Source organism: Eutrigla gurnardus, assembly GCF_963514095.1.
Source record: "Eutrigla gurnardus genome assembly, chromosome: 11".
In the NCBI taxonomy this organism is placed as follows: domain Eukaryota; kingdom Metazoa; phylum Chordata; class Actinopteri; order Perciformes; family Triglidae; genus Eutrigla; species Eutrigla gurnardus.
This window is the reverse complement of record NC_139925.1, coordinates 6,436,568-6,455,696: the sequence shown is the minus strand read 5'-3', so window position 1 is coordinate 6,455,696 and position 19,129 is coordinate 6,436,568. Positions and strand designations below refer to the sequence as shown.

General features: G+C 44.0%; 1 protein-coding gene across 3 annotated transcripts in view; it reads right to left on the bottom strand.

Annotated features, from left to right (window-relative positions):
- Window positions 1-1,639: 1,639 nt before the first annotated feature.
- Window positions 1,640-19,129, bottom strand: part of macrod2 (mono-ADP ribosylhydrolase 2) — a 382,263-nt gene continuing 364,773 nt past the window's right edge. For 2 of the 3 annotated variants that reach the window (XM_084021576.1, XM_084021578.1), the window contains 5 exons: window positions 17,619-17,765; window positions 17,004-17,072; window positions 4,776-4,814; window positions 4,431-4,502; window positions 1,640-3,080 (listed from right to left, as the gene is read on the bottom strand). In XM_084021576.1, coding sequence (XP_083877702.1) covers window positions 3,058-3,080; window positions 4,431-4,502; window positions 4,776-4,814; window positions 17,004-17,072; window positions 17,619-17,765 — 350 coding nt within the window. In that variant the 3' untranslated portion in view covers window positions 1,640-3,057. The remainder of the gene's footprint in view (window positions 3,081-4,430; window positions 4,503-4,775; window positions 4,815-17,003; window positions 17,073-17,618; window positions 17,766-19,129) is intronic. The other variant, XM_084021577.1, reaches the window with a different exon arrangement.

The window sequence follows — 19,129 nt, the reverse complement described above, 5'->3', positions numbered from 1 at the left end:
AAAAAAAGACAATATCTCTGTTTCTGCTGCATTGCATTTATCTGTCCAATGCGAGTCCGACAGTGATAAAGGGCTGCGAGGCTTTAACGGTGGAGCGGCAGAGCAGAGGCTCAGCAGTGAATGTGAGGACACACATTACCTGATAATAAAAATGATTTGGGAGTGAAGACTGATCAGATTTGCTGTTGACAGTCTGGAGATAAAAGCTGAAGGATGATAATCATTTGCCTTTTGATCCAGCTGCCGCCGATGATCCCGGTAAAAAATCTTTAAAAACACGCTTGATGTTTACAAGTGGAATTCACTGTTGACATCGTGTGTTTGAGTGGGAGGAATAATTATATTGGCTTAACGTTACTGGATGAAAACATTCACAACTATGTGCTATGAATGATAGTAGCTTGTATTTATATTCTCCTCCATCTCACCTTAACATTCACTCTGAGGAAGTCTTCTCACCTTGAGATCTCTATAGAGTTTCCTCCAGTGGTACCCTCTCCTCTCCTCTCCTCTCCTCTTGATCCATCCATCATCTCATCCATCTTTTAAAAAAAAAAAAACTTCACTTGTGTTCCCTTTTCTGCTTGGATTGCATCTTAAATCATAAAGGCAAACGCTTATTGACGAGTGTCCACTTGTGTTTGGTAACATAACAGTCAAGTATTTGAGTCCGTGTAGGAGCTTGGTGGTTGCCAAGCAACGCCTCCGCAAGCCCTTTGTATTTGTTTGTCCAGTCGTCACATTCGGCTCGTCCTCAGGGTTGTTTGCAGCTTTATTCTGATGGGAATGTTGTTGTTTTTTTTGTTGTTGGATAAGACATTTTTCAAGTTCTAGAAGTTGGCTTTAATGTCTAATTTTTAACAATTGGCAGCCTGAAGCATGAAGTGCCTAAAACTTGCATTCTCTCTACAGGCCATCAGGGGGCGACTCCTCTGATTGCAAAAAAAAATGCATGGAAATCTATGAGAAAAAAACCTGATTCACTTTATTTATTACCTCAGTCCACTTCATAAATATGAGTTTATGGTCTCAATCACTAGTTTGAAGTCTTCTTCAATACAGCATGATGTTAATTTAGTAAATTATGGTACATTTAGAGTGAAAAAGACCAGACTGTTGCTACCGTACACAACGCAATTAGACTTTAACACTTTCTAATCATGGAAACTAAAAACAGACCAATGGGTGACATCATGATGACTACATCCACTTCTTATTCATACATATATAAATATGGATCTTACATTTACCAAAGCATGTATAAGCTAACATGATATTTCCACATAAGACAGGTGACTTATGAAGAGGTTCTGCTCCGGAGAGCTGCTGAGTCTTTGATAACAAACTCCTTGTGAGGTCTCTGGCCATTAGTGGCTTTCCCAGAGGGGGTGAGGGGGGTCTGCCTCGTCTCATTTGACACAGGGGCGCCTGAGGGCCAGAGAGGCAGCATGCTGGAGATCACAGGACAGACTAATTGTTTCTGTCTTCCCGGAGACACGCGAGCGATCGCTCTGCTACAGTTGTTCAAATTCAAAAACGTAAGTGAGTGGAAATCAACGACCAGCTGTGAAGAGAAAAGCTACCGTCATGACAGAAGAACAAGACGCACGGCGAGGAACATTAAAAGCTGACAAGTGTCTTCCACCTTTAAATTTTATTAGTTGTTTCTGTTATAGTTTAGCAAAGCAAACATCAAAGTATGAAGGCATCGTTTAATAGAACCCATAATGAATCTGATCTTTAGTATGGCACCACTTAAAAAGAATTCATGAATTATACCAACATTTAAAAAGAAAAAACATGAAAAAAAAATCATTAACAACAGGCCGTTAGCCGTTACATGATGTACTCAAAATTACAAATCATCTGCAAGCAATACACAACCAAGAATGCACAGTCGGCCCACTCGCGTAGGTCTGTGATTGTGATTTGTTGTAGTCTGATATGAAATAAGGCAGATTCCTTCAATACAGTTATAGACAATCTGGTAAGGAGACAAGCGAAAGCGAAGAGGGACTGTTATTCCGGTGCATGTTGATGAAGCTAGTATTATCTGGCATGCAGTGGAAACGCAACAAAAAAAAAAGGGGGGGACGAAGAACGAACGCATTTGTGGAAAATACACTCATATCCTCTTCAGAGTACGCTGGCCGTGACGGACACTTTGTTGGTGGAGCAGTGAGGAGATGTTCAGTATATGTGGGTATATTCACTGATATGACGATGGATATATGAATGGAGCTCCGACTCGCAGGTTTCAGTCGCCATGTTTCCATTTTCAAGGGATTTTTTAACCAAAATTTTGCAAAAATGTGAATTAGGTGCGAAGCTAAAGCGTGTTTTAGTGAGACGTTGGCGATGTGGGTCATGTGACTCATCTACCAGAGAAAAATGGAGGAGGGGGTTTGAATTGTTCTTTTATTTCAGCTACTTTTGGCCATGCTTCATGCTGTCCAGAGACGAGGACGAGTGAATATCCACTCTGTCAGAATGTATTTATCTTATGCAAAGGCATTCCCATAATCCATTTGGCACTTTAACTCAATTTTTTTGTTTTGGTTGATAAAAGGTGGAAACTAAGCAAGCGTAAAAATCAAGGTTTTATCTAATTGTTGTCATTTCCATTCAGCTTTTCTTAAGAATTTAGATGGAAACATGGCTAGCGTGTTGCATTCCTCTAAAGAGCCAAGAGGCTCACGAGTGATGGGCATAGATCGAATAAAGAGACTTGAACCTGGCTTATCTCATCGCACCCTGCCGGCTAAACACAGTGAGTTGTGGCTCCTCTCGTTCGTTGATATGTTCATAAGTCATACAGGAAGGGTTTTGCACATACATACGTAGACTTACAGCACAGACGCACTTCAGGGATGTGAAACAAAGAGGGGACAGACTGAAAATCAAAGTCGGGGGGATGTGAGCATCTGGTGAGTGGCTGGGTGTCCTGGGCCAGTGTCAGAGCCCATACTGACGTGGGCCAGTCGGACTCCAGTGTGGTTGGCCTCCGCACAGTTTTGCTGGCTGTCAGATGAGGTTGATTGTCCTTGGCTGGGCTCGTCATTCTTTCTTCTCAACAGTGTCTGGATGGGAAGCAAGATTTTTGCATTATTTCAGTGTTATATTCCTGGCAACTTCAGCAGAGGAGATGAGTGTGAAACTCAGAGACTGGAGCTAGAAATGATCAGCATCAAATAATAAAAATAGTTTCTTATTCATTAACTGCCAAATATTCTCTCGTTCCAGCTTCTCAACTGTGAGGATGTGCTGCTTTTATTGGTCATCGATGGCTGAACATCTGAAAGGGAAGGTCCATTATTTTTCTGTTTTTTTTAAAAGGAAATACCCAATCAAAAAAACAGTGATGTTTGAGCTTCTCCAAACTGGGAGCATGGCAACCACCAACTAAATCACTGGTTACATACCCCCGGAATAGAATAAATGCAGCATTTTGAAAACATAAATACATTGACAAAGATTTTAAAGTTCAGACCTTAAAAAAAACTAAAAGAAGGGACTGTTGGTTGCAAATAAGCAGCATTATAATGTATTTATTACATTTGGTTTTATTTGACATTATATAGAACAAAGGAATTCATCAATTTGTTGAGTAAATTCTCACTTTTAATCACCAGAAATGACAATAATTATTAGTTGCTTGACCTTAGATTCTGGTAGAATGTTGAACTACTGTGTCGATAGATTTGAAAATATGAAATAGTGTCTTTTTGCCTGATAGATAGATGTCTTGTTAATAATATCTGTTGTAATTTGTTCCAGAGCAGAACCCTTCATTGATGGACACACTAACGTACAATACGTACTGCTACTTTGAACGCTACCCAGCTCCCTCATTGGCCAAACCCCACCTGATCCCACCTTGTTCCACAACGAGCCTTTTCTTCCCCGGCCCTTTGTTTAAGCTCATTCCCTTCCTGCACCGTCTGCCTCTGCCAAGTTATTTCATATGCTGCTAGCCCGTCCCATTTATTCAACCCCGACAATCTCTTCACAACAGTTGCTTAATGATTTGCTTTTTTTCTACCTGGGAATTCGCGATGCCCAAATCGGAATCCCATTCCTCGAACTCACAGCGCTCTCCACATACGTGTGCTCTGACGACGCGCCCGAAAACCTTGCGTGGTATTTCTTATCAAACATGATTTATCGACTCCGACGCTCGTGTGCCCCGTGTTAAAACAACACGCATTGCACACTTGAATTATTAAGTATTAAGTTTGCAGGCCATTCATCACACTCCACCTCCAAAGGCACGCTGACACGTTTGTGCCAACATGTCCTCCAGTAGATCCTCTACAGAGACGGAGAGAGAGTCGTAGACGGAGCATCTCCACGGATGAGGTGCATTTTAATTCAGCAGCAGTGGCCACTCGTAAGAATACGCTTTATATAAATAGAGATGAGACCTTTACCTTTGGACTGAATGCTGTCGGTTAGAATGGAATCAGGTTCTTCGGAGCCCTCGACAGGATCTTTCATCTCGTCTACATCAGAGCAGAGAAACGAGGAGAAGGGAGAAGGGGAAGGCTTAATCAAGCAGGTTTGAACTGGACGTCAAACAGCAGAGCTTCTACCACTAGCATGTGAGTATAATCAGGAGGCTAACACAACACGGGGATGTTTCATGATTGTAGGCAGGTATGTTGATGGGAAAGCACGAGGCGAGGCGAGGGGAGCGGACACTGTTAAGTGGTGGTGATGCGTCAAAAGCACCAAGACGGGAGAGTTCACAAGGGAGAAACATGAGCTCCACTCACCTCCGTTGCTGGTGCCGGTGTTGATGATCTCAGAGACATCTGTGGAGAGCACACACACACACACACACACACACACACACACACACACACACACACACACGGACACGGACACGTTACTCGTCGTGGATGTGGATTCATGCAAATGTGGCTGAAAAAAAAGGCTTAAAGTAATCATTTATGCAACATAATAGAAAATCGAATGGCTTTGTGCTCAAAAAAGTATCACAAAACCAGTCCGACTTCCCACTCATGGCCTCATATTTACATTCTAGTGTTTAACCGTCTCTCATGCCTGGAAATACAGCGCCTTCCTAAAGAGTTATTCTTCAAAATGAAAAAAAAGAAGAACAAAACAAATGCGAGAAGGGAGAGTGGCACATGCAAAATTAATTACAGACTGCCATCCCTGTAAGGCAGCCTCCCCTCCACACACACACACACACACACACACACACACACACACTCCCCCGTCTCCCCCCCTCTGTAGTCACAAAACTCCTTCCTTGCTCCCTGATCACCCCCCCCCCCCGCTTTGCAACAACAACAAGCATCCAAACAAAGCACGCCATAAAAATAACTGCTGTCCCCAGGCAGTCCGGCGATGATGTAAACAAATCCAACTGCTTAGGCGTGATGGAGGAACGTGTCGAATCCCGAGCGTTCTGTGTGTCTTTACGATTCACAAGTCGGTGGTCAAAGGTAATTGAATTCCTTATAGAGACGCAGGTTGTAATTGCAGCATTGGATACACGTGACGGCTCGGGCACGCTGCCTTTTTGCTTCCCTGGCGATTTGGACCTGTAGGCTGTGAGCCGTGGAGGATTTACATTTCACTGCTTCTTCAACACGCACCTGATTTTAATCTGTTGCAGCATTTTGGGATGGAATTTCTCCTTCCTGAGACTCCAGCGGGATTCAGGGATTGTTAAAAAGCAAAGGAAGGATGAAGCAATAACAGTCACACCCTTTTTTTTTTAAAGATTTTCCTTTGAAGTGAAGGATAATTCTGGTTATTTACAACTTGTATCTTCAATAGATTTAGCTCTGATCAGTAATTATAGCATTACACGGACCCTGTTGGTGAGATCTGGGAACACAGTGTCATCATGATGGGAAGAACCGGCAGCATCGGTCATCATTTAGAGATACAGTACTTCATTTTCTTCATGATTTTTAAAAAGTGGGTGATATATTGTGACTACTCCATAAATGATTGCACATAAACTTACATATTTAAGCATATTTTCATGGAAAATTAGAACTTGAAGGTGTCTTCAATACATTTCTCATGTTTTCTTATTGATTCATTGAATTTTGATTGATCTACCACATAATTCAGCACCAAAAAATGCTCTGAAATCGTAAAACCAGAATTTACCAAAAAAAAAAAAACTGACTCTGGAAACCATTCAAACTGATTCCACAGGGACCGTTAATAAGGGTTTGTATGCTGTCTGCACATCCCTGTGTCTCCTCGCTGGGTATCAGCACGAACAAATAACTGACAGAAACGACCAAAAACCACGACGCCAACTTGTAATAACCATGAAGCATCCTTTGAAGTTTCCTGCCTTATTACAGGTGAAGAATCCCGATTCACCAGCAGGTTCAGATGATAACTCTAATGGAATAAAGTGACAGGAAGCGTGTACACACGATGTCCCGCGTGTTCGAGAGGCCGGGGCGTTTGGCTCCACTAGTGATGTGATAAATTATGCACGTCTGAAATTACACGCCACGCATTACCACGTCTCCACGCGCGATCAAGTTACGGATATTAAAGCGGCTGGCACGTGGAATGTGCCTGATGTTGCAGGCTTGTGTCAGAGCGGCGCCTCCGCATCGCGTGTCCCATTTATTTCACGTGAGTTAGCATAGCATCGCCGGCGTGCAGCAGCGGGAGCTCGTTCCAGATTCTCTTCCCCTTTCTCTCAACGACAAAGTCTCGGTGCTGCATCCTCTTCCTCTACCATCCTGATCAAGAAAAAAAAGCTCAGAATTTCAATTGATTGCAATCCCGCCTGAGGCTCGGAGGGAGCAGCAACGTCTTGCTCTCTAATGTGACTCCAGTGTGCTGACAGTAGAGGGGCTATCATTTAAGGGGAAGGATGTGAGTGTGCTGCGGTAAACACATAAACAAGATGGGGGGGAGAGAGAAAAACGGGCCTCTGTCAAGGTTCTGGTGAAGGAGAGGCTCAGTCCACCGAGAGCTGATAAGGAAGAGAGAAAAACAGTCGACGCGATTGACTCCCTAAGCAGGAAAGGAGACAGCTTACACCGGTGGTTTATTTTAGAGCCGGGCCCCGGAGGGTCATTGACGGTGTTTCCCATCCTCTTATTTTTGGTTTGTAAGTAACAACACACATGGAAACACGGTTTCTGCATCTCCTGCTATACACTTAAACACAGATCTTAACAGGGAGTTACTGCAGGGGGTCTCCGACATGATCCCAAGCTGCATTTCTTCCAAAAATGTACAAAAATACACTTTACAATAAGCAAATATAAAGCTTTGTATTTATTCAATGTTATGAGGTGAAATTGTGATGTAGAAGTGAATGAAAATATGTGTTCAATTATTATTTTAATGGCTTAGCATGGTCAACATCTATCATTACAAAGTACTTTTATATCTGGCACTACACATTATTATTGACTGGTTTAATAAGCAACACAATTTCTTATAATATATAATAGGGCATCCCTTCACCGGGTCACTATAGGATAAGGTTGAAGACCTCTGCACTAAAACATGCTTGATATTGCTCCAACCTGGTTGAACCACATGCCCCCCTCGGGCATGTGGTTTTGATTTGGTGATGATTTTGGCTGTGTTACAGCTTGTGGCATGAATTTTTGCAAAGATGTCTTTTATACTCTATTGACACATTTTGCACCCTCTGGACACCCTTTTGGCAAAAAAAAGCCACGCACTTACAATCATACATCAATATTTTTTTTCTACTTTTTTTTTTCATAAATCTCTTCAACAACTTCCACCTTGCTCAAAACTACCCAACATTCAATCATTTTCAGAATTTTAACCCTTTAAATACCAGTTTTGAGTATTTAACGCAAAAAAAACACAAAAAATTAGTTATTTTCCATATAATAAATAGGAGGTGGATGGGGCTTTGGTGGGAATTAGAGGCTTGGATATGTCAAAGATTAGCAACAAAATTGATTTGATTGCATCAGTATTTTTTTTGTAGTACCAGATACTCCCTCTGGACACCTTCGTGGCCAAAACGCCCCATTGACTTCCATTGGAGGGTGTCGAGTTTGTAGTAAATTTGAGGAGGGCATGAGGGTTAAAAAAACTTTTTTTTGTAATGTTATTTTTGCATTCTTTCCAACTTTAACAGTTCTTTTTTTTATTTTTTTTATTTCCATGTCATGTTAAATTCAATCTTTTCAGAAGTTCAGTGAGAAGCATTGTGGAGAGGAAACCCCTCAGAGGCCGGAGGAGAATCTGCACACACAAGAGAGGTGAGAGGAAGGAAGAGAGTCGGGCATAAGTCACCTTCGTATGCAGACAAGCAGAAAATTACATCCTCCCTTCCACCTTCCCTTCATTTGCTAGACAAGTGGTAGTTAGCGTTTTGTTGGTCAGCATTCGCGGCGCTGCACCACAATATACAACCGCTGTAGAAAATGTGTTTTAAACTGGACGGCTACAGCGTGATATAAATTAATAATATAGACGTTTGATTCGCTGCAGCTTTTTTCATGACATGTTTTCTCATTATTTTGCATCATCCAGGAAGAGCGGTTCTGCCCCACCACATTCTAGCTCAGTCAGCCCACAGGGGAGGCAGTCCCAGTGGGTCACCCACATGGCATCATGGGAAACCAGCCTCGGCTTAATGTTCCAGACAGGAGCCTTGGGCAGAACAGGAGGTTCCTTTTGTCCCCTCAGCCACCAGACATCTCACCGTCTTTAATTCAAATCCTCTTTCTTCTTGAAGCGACGAAAGAATTAAAAAAAAGAAATCGATGGAGGTGTAGAAGCGCCCCGTGCCCTACAGTGTTCGTCCCCTTGGAGGATTTCTTCCCATTCATTTGATGGCGTGGTGGGCTGGTCTGCTGTGCCTGAACGGGTCCCGGAGCTTTGATCCCAAACCGGCTCTCACAGGTGTCCAGCTGCTCCGACTCAAACAACGGGCCCGCCGCTATCTCACTCTGGGATTTACTGAAAACCATTAAAGCCCTTTCACTCCCAGTAGCCGTCCCAGTCCCTTTTGCCAAACGCTCACTCGAGCATACCCAACTTTTAAACACGCCACAATGGAAAAACATTTCCTGAATGTCTTTATTTTCTCTTGAGTTGATCAAATATGCGGTAACGTTCTTTTATTTCTGTTTATAAAAGCGTCTGCTTGTTCACCAGCATTTCATCTGGAGAGAATAAGATGCTCAAGGTCAATGCCATGAGAGCAGAATTCATTTGAGCATGTAAACCGGGTGGTCTACGAGGGACTTTGGGCCATGGTCTGCATTGGGTCATGTATATTAAACAAGTATCAAAGAGCCCCTACGTTCATGGACTAATAGCCTCGGGGCTGATGTGCCCGCTGCAAAGATAATTAAAGACATCTCCTTGCTGGAGAAAACAAGAGCGGGTGGAACTCAACAAGTGCCCGAACCAAAAGGAACTAATGAGCTGGTAAATGTGGGAAAGCAGCCCATTTTCATATGTTAATGCTACGTTGTGGTTTGTGGAAATAGCTGAGCTGCCCCTCTCAAAACAGGAAAGAAAGGAGAGATTTTGTGAGGAGCGTTTGATAGCTGGTGTTTTCTTTGCTACGAGACGGAACACTGTCTGACAATCTGAGCCAATTAAAGAGCACAGAGCTGTGACCCGCGGGCTCGGAAGAGGAAAACAAGCCCGCTCAATAAACACTGTGACCGCCCCTCAACACGCCCGTCCTGCTGGAAAGCCAAGAGTCTTCATGAATATTCCCTCCTTTCTTCTCCAGAAAGAAAAGGCCGAGAGGGGTTGCGGAAGCGGATCGGCATTGTGCTCCCCCGAGGGGTTTGGGTAACCTTGTGGTGGTGGTGGTGGTGGTGGTGGTTGGGTTGGGGGGGCGGCTCCGAGTTGGGTCAGGGTCCCCTAAACACGGCTGAAAAGGCCCAAGCTCATTACACAGAGCCGGGCCATGCTTGACAAGATGAGAAAACACAGAGTCCTCTGAAGGAGTGAAAGGAGAACAGGACACCATCTGCTCTGGGAGGCTGAGCTCCAACTAGGAGAAAGTGAAGATGATTAGAGGGCAGAGATGGAGAGAGAGAGAGGGGGGGAGGAGGGGGCACAGTTGATGACATAGGTTGCAAAAAAAAAAGTGGAAAATGACCACCGGCAACCCGTAGATGAAGTCGTCTCTTGCTCTTCATCTTTTTCTGTCCAAGTAAGTGAAACCGTCGGAAGACGGATAAAAAAGAACAACACCGAGACGGCTTGAGATGAAAGGAGCAAATGAATAACTGATTAAGTGGACGAGTGAGACAAAAACAAAAATAGACACGGAAAGGGAGAAAATGCAAAAGAGGCCTCCCCCTGTGTGACCTACATACCTGCTAAACCTGCTGTCAGTGGAGGCCGGCTCCTCTCTCATCACCCGCTGAATTACTTTCCATATTCTTTAGATTCTCCCGCCTGCAGGAAGCAGCACACCTCTGTCTTCGGTGCCTACTGTGGTTTTATAGCGCGAACGTACCTGCACACCTGACACGAGATGATCCCCGCGATACGATAAAATGGGCCACGCCGCGGCCGAGGGAGGCGGAGAGGAAGAAGCCCGGACTCGGCTTACTGATTTGCAGTTACGAGGCGATGCCTCCTCTGGGCAGCTCAAGGTTTTTTTTCCTCAGGAGATCATGGATGGGACCGGTCAATATCATCAAAGTGCTCGTCTAGACCGCCGTGAAAAACCAGAGTGGCCTTCTGTCGCTGAAAGGTCAGCGAGCGAGCGGTTTAATTGGCGGAGGTCAGCGGGGGGAAGCGGGGGGACTGATAGAGATGTAATTCTAGCTAATCAAGACGTTGCATTATAAATGAATGTTGTGACGATTGTTTTGTGTTGTTTTTTTGTTCTAGTGCATCACTTCCTCATCATCAGCATGACATATGAAGTGTGTGACATCATTAGGGCTGCAACGAATGATCATTTTCCTTCACGATTCATTTTCTTTTAGATGAATCGATTAATCAACCCAGGAGTCCAAAAAAATCCCCAAATAGTGATTTGAAATGAAAATATTTGACTTTTTCTCCGCTTCAGAGAAATGTTAGTGATTAACACCATCCTTAATCAAAAATCAAATAACTAAATGCTGCAGTGTCGTGTTGTAGTGATTGCATCACACGCTCTCTGCATCCTGATCAAACTCAGGAGGGAGGAGAGAATGGAGACGCTATCTGAGAGTTACGAGCGGGTGACATTTGCAATCCAAAGGGGTTAAAAGACTTAAAATCCCAGCGATCGTGTCTGAGAGACGATTATTCTCAGCACCTCGCTCGGGTTTCACTCCCGCTTCTCACTGAAGTAGCTCTACCATCAAACCGTCCTCGCTTGCCTCCAGGAGACAGGCAACCCATACAGAGATCACTCATCACTCTGTGTCTTGATGTGTGTGCGTGTGTGTGTGTGTGTGTGTGTGTGTGTGTGTGTGTGTGTGTGTGAGATTAAAATGGGTTCCAGACTTCTCAAACACACATTTGTTGCATCTCTGCCGGCTGACACATTTGCACTCAGAGTCGAGTCGATTCCTTCGCCATCGCCGTGAACCGAACAGAAGTGTGGGCTCCGGACAAGAGAGCTGATCAAAAGAGGAGCGTTAACGGAGGTCAACAGGTTTGTCCCCCCCCTCTAGTGATGGACAATGGTCTTTCCCCCCCCCATCTCCAGCTAAGTGACCTGTATTTCTCACCCATAAGAAGACATCACAAACTGACAGAGTGTGCTGTCGTGCTGAGGAAACCACGGCAACGGACCACATTCACTCTGAGGGATTTGAAAAATTTAGACGTTTTAATATTGAAATCACCAGGAAACTATAAATTAACAAAGCGAGTCGAAAAACAAGGAGTCAAACAGAGTTTAAGGCGGAGTAGAAAGTAATACGGATAAAAGATAAGACCGTGAGTCTCCTCGCGGCGCTCGACCACACAATGGCTCAGCAGGGCTGTGATTGGCCGGGCAGCCAGCCGCCCCTGGACGTCCACAGTCGGTGTAAAAAAAAAACAGCTATAAAACACAAATGTAGCCTAATGTCTTCAGCCGGCGGCGGCTTTGTCCCCCCGAGGAGCCACTCAGTGTTACAGCGTACAACGCGATGCCAAGAGTTAATTGTGTGCCGACAACTCTTTGCCACGGGAAAAGACCCGCAGAATTAGATTTACATCACCGCTATCCCATTGTTCAAGGGAAAGACGAAGACAAAAGGGCACAAAACAACCAATTAAGCAAAGCTTCAAATCCTTTTTCTTTTTTCTTTTTTGCTAAGACGAAAGGAGCATGAATGCAAAGCTCGCTCCGCCGTCAACAAACTCTATGAGGAATAAAAAAAGCAGTGAATTCTAAGCTAAATTATTCAAGCCTCCTTTAAAAAAAAAAAAAAACACTTTAAAACAAACTCTTGATTTTGCAGCGGATTACAAAAGAAAATTCCACTCGACGCTTTAGAGTAAAAGCGGCGACCACACGGGGTCACGGTGATGCTTTCTGTGTACGCCTTGATGTGGCCGATGGCGAGTCTGCTGGGTTTCACCGGAGCCATTTGTGTCGGCTTGTTGTTTTGTTACACTCAAGCTCTCCCGCCGAGGGAGCAAAATACATAGAAATCAATAACGTCCCTCGGATAACATTCGCAAACAAGAGAATAAAAAACAATCCTCATAACGCTTGTTCAGGGGGATTTGTTTGCAACGCCATTTTGATGCATTTTCCCGTCGTCGTGTGTGGATCTTACAAGGGAGAGAGGTGTGTACATGTGTTTATTTTTTTTATTTGGGCACCATATGGCACTTGTGGATGCAGCTGGGCTTCCTGCTCCGAGTCGTCGCATACAGTGAAGCTGCGAGCGGAGTCAGCGCTAAACAAAGCACTCACAGCCATGTTTATTTAAAGCCTCCTGTCCGCCATAGGAGGAAAAGAACATTTGGGTGAAATGGAGACGATAAAGCCAACCATAAACGAGGAAAATGAGTGTGAATGTTTAACACAACAGGTGAGGGGAAGAGAAACAAAGAGAAGCTGAGGAGGGGGGGGGACGGCGGCTGCCTCTGGGCTGATGTAACGGCGCCGTCGTCTCTCTGCTGTGGAGGCTGAGATTGTTGTGATGGCCTGCTGGGTCTGTCTCTCCATCCTCCTTCTTCTTCCATCCTCCCTGCAGGGGGGCCCTACTGCCTGACTTTAGTGAAGCCATTACAGTTTGTCCCCCCGCTCTGCAGAGCCAGACCCTTCCTCTAAAAGCATCCTCCTGTAGCCGCTTTCATCCCACGGTCGGGCCACAGAGGCCGCCGCTATCAAACGCTGGGAACTCCGAGGACCATCCCGTCTCCTTACACTGAAGGGTTGTCTGCGCTTTAAATTCAGGCAGATAACTGAAGAGGCAGTGAAGTAGGTGAACGCATTATTCCGGGGTTTGTGTCGGTGCATTGCAGGACATGCAAAAACACTAAAAAGTTGCTCAAACTTTGCAAAGAAGGACGAGCTGCTGCTGAATCTGCGCGGCCATTAAATCTTACCTGCGCAGCAGCTATCGACTCCTGCAGGAGAATCAAACATGCGTGAAGGGAAAAACAATTTCTGCTCACAACTCAAGACTTATTTATTTCTAGCTTTAGGCAAAGACAGTCTTATTTTAATTTATGGATGCTCCGTGAGCTTACTGAAGCGGGTGCCCACTCTCACAAGTCACCAGAAACGAGGCCTCGCCGGCTGGATATTTCAAACACAATAACAATATAGCTTCCATTTCCATTTTAAAGTACGCTATGAATATTCATAAATAAAGGCTGCTTGAATTCTGATTCAATTTGCAGGGTGGAGGGGGGCCTTTATAGAATCCCAGATATCAGACTGAGCATCTTATTGCCTGTGCAGGGAGATTTCTAATACATAGCCGGGGATTCATATTGTGGAGCCTGATTTAAAATACAAAAATAACTCCTCTGCCTGCCTCCTCGCATCTCTCTACTTCACACAGATATTCCAGACTAGAGAGCTGAAATCCCCTATTTGTTACATACAGTTGGGGTCTTATGGTTCTTATAATATTGCATTAAATCAAAGTCATTTGCTCAGAAGCTCGTACTGCACAGTTGTACAAACAGGCCTGCGATGTAAACAACAGATGGTGTAGTTCAGGTAAAATATCCTTTTAAGAAATCAGCAAATTACCTGCGTGGCATATCTGCGTCTGGAAAAGGTGTGCAGGCTGAATAGATCCTTACATTAACAAGTTATAATGATGACGGGAGTGAAAATGAAATAAAACATAAAAAGCTTTGGTGTTGTTTAGCGCGACCTTGCTGCGACTGAGACGCTCAGCTGTGATAAACACTTTCCATATGTGCAACATCGATGCGATGTGACAACAGGCAGGCTGTCAGGAGACGTTGCCGACGACGACAACAATACAAAAACACAACCGCTCCTTTTGAAATGCTTCCACGGTCACAGTGTAGCTGGTTCATGCCAGACAGTATTATAGAGATTATAAATCAGTGTACACGACTGAATCAAACAAATACATGTAGGAGGCGGCACGGTTTTCTTTCTAAATTGCTTGTTGTTTAAAAGCATCACATTTATCTTTCTTTTCGGCCACTTTGGTTAGGAAGTGGGGAATGGAAAAATAATGAATTCAGCATATCATATATTATATCATATGTATAAAACCGGAGTATCCTCATGGAGAGATTAAGCTCAGCAAATGGAAATATGGCTGCTTCACTATTTTTCCATTTGTTTGGCGAGATTTGACTCAAATGTATGAGTTTGTTTCAGCAATGTACAAAAAGCTTAAATCACCATTTGTATATGTTGCTCCTCTTGTTGCCCTGCAGGCCTCCACGTTCAGCAAAACGGAGAGAATCTTGATGAAATGTAGATTAAAAGTAAACCGCATCAAAACATCGCCGTTTAAACTGAATGAACACATCGAAATAATCCTCTTAAACCTCACTATTTAAAACACTTGCACATCCAGAACATCCAGACGTGACTTAAAACACATTTAAAAAGTTGTTTTAGTTTAAAAACTAGAGGATATACTTGTTTTTTTTTTTTATTGAAAGTTTCCAAGAAGTCGAGGTAACATGGGACGAGTAACTGGTTCGATCTCGCCTGCAGCCAAGTTAAGCTCCTCTTCTGTTTCCGTCTCAAGAAAACATTACATCACCATGGCTGAATTATTTGTGTTGCATCCATGACGCTGAATAGAACGTCCAAAACACAGACAAATAAGATTCTAGGTGCGACACGGTGTAAGACACACACACTCACGATTAGGTGTGTGTGTGACGTTGTATTCAGCCGTCCTCAAATAGTTCATTACTCATTCCTCCCACCATTATGATGCATTTTATTGCTGCTTTCAATGAAGCAGATTTAACCTCTGTGGCCATGAGCAGGCAGCCTGATTACAGTTATTATATTTAATAAAGGGTATTGGCTCGGTAATCATTTGGTCTCGTCCGTGTGAATAGCCGGTTGCGCGTGGCTAAGCCGGGGCTGTGTTGGCCCCGCGTGAGATTCAATATCCGAGACAGTCTGAGTCTGCACTCTGTCAAAGGGCTCCTGCTCCTCCATACAAAACGCAATCTGCCTGCAATCAGGAATGACACCGCTGTTTACTGCTCGGCGGTGCCGCCGCCGCACGCCACGCCGCCCGCGGTAACCCGAGACGGTGACAGACACTGGCAGGCTCGGGCGAGACACAATCAACAGGCTGGAGTGAAGCCTTCCAGTGATGGAAAGCCTTTAGTGTTTGGAGGACGTATTCCAATGGGCTTTTCTTTTCTTTTTTTTTGTTCAGGGAGGACGGAGCCCGGCTATCTCAGATGGATCTATCTGGAATGTTCACTCTCACCCTAAATTAATTGAATGTCAGTCAAAGGGAAAGTGAAATGGAGGTGAGGGAGTGACTCAGACCTTTGTGTTAGTGCAGCGGCGGGAGAGAGTTAGGCTGCGGATCACAAATCTAACCCATAACTTCTCCGGACAACACCCTCGATCAGTGACAGACGGGGGGCCGGAGAAGGATGGCGCTCAAATAAAGACAGATTATCCCGTGTGGTCAACGAAGGGACCTAAATGAAGGCTACGCAGAGAGAGTCATCCGTATAAAATGGCCGGCCTCGTCGTGGAGCTCCAGCCGTTACCATGCCTGCAGCAGCTCTCCTCCATGTCTGACGCCGGCCGAGGCACTCTAAGGAGAAATTCCCATCATTCGCTTATTTGTGTGGAAAATTAGCAAGATTCCCATCCTTCTGTTGTACTTAAGGTATGCTAAAAAGCTAACACTTGTCCCTATTTTTTCGCTCTTACTTTATCGGCCATGATATGTTGTGGTTTCTTTCTTTCGACAAATGTAAGTCGCTTTGGACAAAAGCTAAAAATAAACCAGAGACTGTCTACAATCCAAACAACAAGGTCTCTGACGTATTTATATCTAGATGAAGTTATTTCAAGTGTTGATGGAGCAGCTACGTTAGCGTAGCCTAGCTCCGATCGATCCACACAGACTGTCTAGTGAATACTACAACAGCAGGTCGGTGTGTGTGTGCAAATCAATTACAGCGTTCATGTTCATCAACAGTTTGCCTCATGAGTTTTTTAGCAGGAATACGTTTCATTAACTTCAAATTCACAGAAAACACTATTTTTTAAGTGAATCGTGGACAAAAAAACAAAACACGTCCAGCTTTATTCTGCCCAGAAAAGAAACCAAATCAATACAGATATGATATTCAGTGTTTTTCTGTTGTTGTTGCCTGTTCTCAGCAACTCCATCATAGCCCCCCCTGTACAGTGTGATGCTATGCAGGTGAAGCAGAGCTGAGATTGATTCGGGGGGAAAACTAGTCCGACAAACGCCAACAAAAACAACTCTTATTCAATACACAAGTATACAAATGCTGCAGCCCGGACAAGGAAATCGCATCGACGGAAAGTTAGTCAGTCAGACTCTCCATCAAATCCGAGCGTAATCAGATCTTACCTTCCATCTCCACGGTGGACTTGGCTGTGTCGTCATCCGCTGCCTTCGCGGCAGGCTCCTCTTCCTCTGCTGGAGAAGACAAAGGAAGGAGAAGCTCTGATGTTTGTGATTTTTTTGCGGACAGGTTAAAAGAAAGCAGCTTGGCTTGGATGTTGGAGATCACATGTATTTGTGTTAGGACGGTTAGTTTACAGGCTGCACACAATCTCAGCCAATTCCTCCACCACTTGGTTCTGTACATTCTGTGCCGAGAGATGATCGCGAGGAGATTAAAAACACCGACAGCGAGAAAAAATAATAATAAAAAAAAAAAACAATCTTATTGTGCATTCGTAGTGTTCCATCTCCAGGCCGTGTAATTTTTAGACAGCTGGAGAAAACAAATATGTAAACTGCCTATGTTTTCCATTTTGTTATGCTGTCATTATGTCAGCCATCAGGGTTTCCTGCATCCAACTAACTTATCATGTCTGTCTGCTTCCACGCCCTGTGGACATTTCACCGCACACAGCGATAAAACACAATTACTTTCAGAAAATCAGACCATCACATGAACCCTTTTTTTCCAATTCGGTGCAAATACACGCGTACAAACAAACCCTTGAGCACACATACCTTCCTCTTCATCTTTCTTGTTGTCGATGTTGTCCTCTTCCTCTTTCTCCTCGTCCTTGTCAGCTCCTATAGCTTCATCCTTGTCCTGGTTTTCTTTCTCATCTTTCTCCTTTTCTTGATTCGGCTCCTCGTTTCCTGAATTTTCATCTGGAAACATTCCAAATATAAAAAAAGGTAGGTTTTTTAGGATTCAAAGCCTTCATATTTACATCCTCAAACACATGGCAGGAGACAAGCCCATACGTCACGGCGGCTGACAGACATCTCTTTCACACCAGCAGGTTGCTCTTTTCCACTTTGAAAAGTTAGGAATGTTGACAGAAAGAAGGAAAGAAAAACACATTTCTGAGGTAGAAGAAGTGTTTTCTTTAGGTTGCGTGGTTTAAATTGAGATTTTTCAATTTAACAATGGATCCATATTGGAGGTCTATTTGTCTGTAGACGTCTAGTTCATTCTGTGTGGAACTAGTGACGTCTAGTCTTCCATCCATAACACTTTGAGTATATTTGGCAAACGCTGGACAGGTCGCCAGTCTAACACATGTAGAGACAGACAACCACTCACACTCAAACCTACGGCCAATTTAGAGTCATCAATGAACCCATCCTGCATGTCTTTGGACTGTAGGAGGAAGCCGGAGAACCCAGAGAGAACTCCACAAAGAAGGAACCCGACCCAGGAATCCAACCCTCTCGCTGCGAGGCGACCGTGCTACCTGCTACACCCCCATGATGTCTTACACACTTTTAATTATGTTTAATCTTCTCTGTCTTGGCGCTGCAATGGTGGAATGAGCTCCCCGCCGAAGTGAGGACCGCAGAGTCGCTCCCCATCTTCTGTAGTACGTAGTACTCATTGCTTGTTTGTATGTACTGGCACTTCCTTTAGTATTTTGCAGTACTTAGCACTTGTCTGCTCACTTGTTGTATACCAGCTACAGGCTACATGTTCTTGACTTGTTCTTGCTAAATCCTTACTGTGCTGAAAGCATTATACTGTTGCACTTTCCTCGCTTCGGATAAAGGTGTCTGCTAAATGCCCTAAATGTAAATATAAATGTAAAATATGGTCTTAATCCAGGCTAAATGGAGCCTAATACATGGGTGGGTTGGTGCCGTGAGGGTGTCATCACTTGGAGGAGGAAGTCCTAGATGGTAAAATATTTACCCCGTTAGTAGATAAAGAACACAATTTGTGAGCCAAAAGGAATAATACCAGGCAAAATGTGGAGGAACAGAGTGCTCAGAGTAAATAAATGTGCTAATGAAGGTCTCTGTGCAAAGGTTATATTTTACAAAGTAACCAAGACCACATTATTGAACAACATATTGATCTGTGGTCTTTGGTTTTCACCTGCAACACACACACACACACACACACACACACACACACACACACACACACACACACACACACACACACACACACACACACAAAGACAAAGACAAAGACAAAGACAAGACTGATGCCGCTGCTGTATTTTTGGCTGAATTAGTCTGCAGGTGTTGTT